The sequence below is a fragment of the Nicotiana attenuata genome, unplaced genomic scaffold, assembly GCF_001879085.1.
Source record: "Nicotiana attenuata strain UT unplaced genomic scaffold, NIATTr2, whole genome shotgun sequence".
Taxonomy (NCBI): Eukaryota; Viridiplantae; Streptophyta; class Magnoliopsida; order Solanales; family Solanaceae; genus Nicotiana; species Nicotiana attenuata.
In genome coordinates, this window is record NW_017670264.1 from 975,377 (window position 1) to 978,837 (window position 3,461).

Genomic DNA, 3,461 nt, shown 5'->3' on the forward strand with positions numbered 1-3,461 from the left:
ACAAACCCCCAAATCAATTAACAGTTATAATAATTCATAATTAAATCATTAATAAGTGATAAATCCCCAAAATATAGTGAAGTAGAACAAATGCGGAAACAAACACAGCCTGACATCGGGGTGTCACCAGTCATGAGCATCTAAAAATCCGTCTAAGAGTATGAAAAGACAACATGGTGTAATGCAAAACTGGAACAAGCAAAAAAAAATAGGAAGGAGAAGCACTGGGCTACAAACGCTGAGCAGCTACCTAGTTAACTCCAAACAAGCCTGCTGGAAACAAATCAGCCCTCGCTAGCGTGACCCGAGACTCCTGAATCTGCACATAGGGGTGCAGGGAGTAATGTGAGTACGCCAACTCAGTAAGTAATAAAAGTAAAGGCAGCTGAGCGATAAGAAAACACGTAAATGCACAGCAAAATGCTACAACGAGGCAGGGTAAAACCATCACAATACAGTAAAACTCCGATGAGAACCAGTACTAGATTGGGTAAGAGAGGAGACAGAGGGAGGTGATGATTCTACCTTAGTTGGCGAGTGAGGATTCTATGACCAGCGTTTTAACAGGTGAAGACTCAGTGGAGGTGATACTTGGAACATCTAGGGTTTCCTTTTGTTCAGACATGGTGGGAAGCAGTGAGTCGGAGAGGAGAGAATATTGGTTTGAAGAGAGAAAAAGGGAAATTTTGAAGTTTTGATGTGAATATTAGTGAAAGTGATGGTGAAGGGATGTTTTTAAGAGGGATGAGGGACCGGTTAAGAAAAGGCGGCAGTTTTGGGAGTCGGGTTGCTTGCTACTGGGTGAGACTCTTGGGTTCAAAGGACGAAAAGAAAAGAAACTAACACTATGATGACATGGCACTGTTTCAACCGTTCAAAATTGTGCATGAGAGAACAGAGAAACTACTAACCTGTGTCAGGAGAACTAGGTTCCCTGACAAATTTTGCAAGTGTAAGCTTCACCCTTTAGATCAACGTGCAATGCATTAGCTGCTTATTTGCTCTTTAATCATCATGTGTGTCTACTTGTAACGATATAGAGATGAGTTAGACTTTGCCAGAAAACACTTTTTAGCTAATTTTACCTGTACATTTCTTTCATAGCCAATCATTGAGGGACTAGGTTCTCGATTGGGTTTATCAACCTTAGTGCCTGGAAATTTCTTTCAAAATGTTCTCTTCTGGGCTTTGGTGAATATGTCAACAATCCGATCTTCTGTGCTGCAAAATTTCATACAGATAAGTCCTTTTTCAACATTGTCTCTGAGGAAGTGGTGACGCACATCAATGTGCTTAGTTCTCTTATGTTGGATGGGATCCTTGGCCATGTTGAGAGCACTGGTATTGTCACACAGTCAGAAAACACTCCAAAGTCTTCCAACTGCTGCTTAATCCACAGTAGGTTAGCACAGCAAGAGGCCACTGCCACATATTCCACTTCTGTTGTTGAGAGTGCCACTGAGTTTTGTTTCCTTGTGCCCCATGAAATTAGACATGAGCCAAGAAAATGTGCCATGCCAGAAGTGCTTTTTGTGTCCACTAGAAACCCAGCATAGTCACCATCCGCATATCCGACTATATCAAAATTTTCTCCTGAGGGATAGTAGAGAACCAGGTCCTGTGTTCCTTTGAGATATCTCAGGATTCTCTTGGCAGCTTTCAGATGAGATTCCTTTGGATTTGATTGAAACCTTGCACAAAGACCCACACTAAAAACAATATCTTGTCTGCTTGTCGTGAGGTACAGAAGTGACCCTATGATACCTCTATACATGGTCTGATTTATAGGGGAACCAGGTTCATCCATGTCTAGACGAGTAGCTATGGCGATGGGAGTGTCAATGATTTTTGATGTTTCCATGTCAAATCTCTTCAACAGCTCTTTGATGTACTTCTGTTGACTTATCATTGTCCCTTTTTGAGATTTCTTCACTTGTAGACCCAGGAAGAAATTTAGTTCCCCCATCATGCTCATTTCAAACTCACTTCCCATGAGTTTTGCAAATTCTGCACATAGGGAGTCAAATGTTGCTCCAGTCAACATAGACTTGCACAATGAGCAGGTTCCTTCCCCATTTCTTCAGAAAAAGAGTGTTGTTAATTTTCCCACTTGTAAAGCCATTTTCTAGAAGTAATTTTGACAACCTTTCATACCAAGCACGGGGAGCCTGCTTTAGCCCATACAAAGCCTTGTCGAGTTTAAATACGTGCTCAGGATGCTTATGATTCCCAAATCCAGGAGGCTGCTTGACAAAGACTTCTTCTTTTAGAAAGCCATTCAGAAATGCACTTTTCACATCCATTTGGAACAATGTGAATTCCATATGTGATGCAAAGACAATAAGAATTCTGATAGCCTCCATTCGAGCGACTGGAGAAAAAGTTTCATCATAGTCAATCCCTTCTTCCTGGTTGTAGACTTGAACTACAAGCCTTGCCTTGTTTCTTGTTGTGTTTCCAAACTCATCAAGTTTGTTCCTGAATACCCACCTGGTTCCTATGACATTTCGATCTAAAGGTCGAGGAACTAGGTGTCATACCTTGTTCCTCTCAAATTGATGGAGCTCTTCTTGCATGGTTGTAATCCAGTCTACAATCAATGCTTCTTTAATATTTTGGGCTCTATTTGAGAGAGAGAGGCTGAGAAGGCAAGTGAGTTTCTGGTCTTTGATCTGGTTTAAATTCTTGAATCAAGAGGAGTGATTATGTTATCAAGAAGGTGTGAACTTTTGTGCTTCCAGTTAGACACCTGAACCTCATTGTGAGAAGGTCCAGGTATTTCTGACTATGAACCTTGATTTCTTCTCATCTCAGCATGTAGGGTCCCTTGAACAGCGTCGAAAACTCTATTTTCAGCTTCAGTTGTTGTGATTGAGGAACCAGGTTCCTCTCCATCAGTTGGAGATATGGTTGCACCATTCTCAATTGAATCTTTGACGTGGTTCATCATTTCAGCCTTTTCATTTGCCATGTCAATAACTTCACCAGGGACAGTTGACTGCTCTCCATCTTGATCACTCTTGTCATGAGACTCCTTTCCACATAAGTTATTAGATTCGTCAAAGATCACATGTATGCTTTCCTCAACACATTGAGTTCTCTTGTTGTATACTTTGTAGGCTTTGCTTTGTGATGAATAGCCCAGAACGATTCCTTCATCGCTTTTGGCATCGAATTTTCCAAGAGCTTCCTTGCCATTGTTGAGAACGAAATATTTGCAGCCAAAGGTCCTTAGATGAGTCAGCTTGGGCTTTCTTCCATTCAGAAGTTCATATGGAGTTTTGTTAAAATGGGACATGATCATGCACTTATTCACCAAATAGCATGCAGTATTGACAGCTTCTGCCCAGAAACTTTTTGCAATCCCACTATCAATCAACATTATTCTTGCCATGTCATCAAGAGTCCTATTCTTCCTCTCCACAACACTATTTTGTTGAGGTGTTCTTGGAGCTGGAAAA

The 3,461-nt window shown here is 41.1% G+C and overlaps 1 protein-coding gene across 1 annotated transcript; it reads right to left on the bottom strand.

Moving 5' to 3' along the window:
* Window positions 1-1,231: 1,231 nt before the first annotated feature.
* LOC109236907 (uncharacterized mitochondrial protein AtMg00810-like) lies at window positions 1,232-1,774 on the bottom strand. Its single transcript, XM_019403147.1, has one exon. It carries the CDS (start codon window positions 1,772-1,774, stop codon window positions 1,232-1,234), a length of 543 nt encoding a protein of 180 aa, XP_019258692.1.
* Between the last annotated feature and the right edge of the window lie 1,687 nt (window positions 1,775-3,461).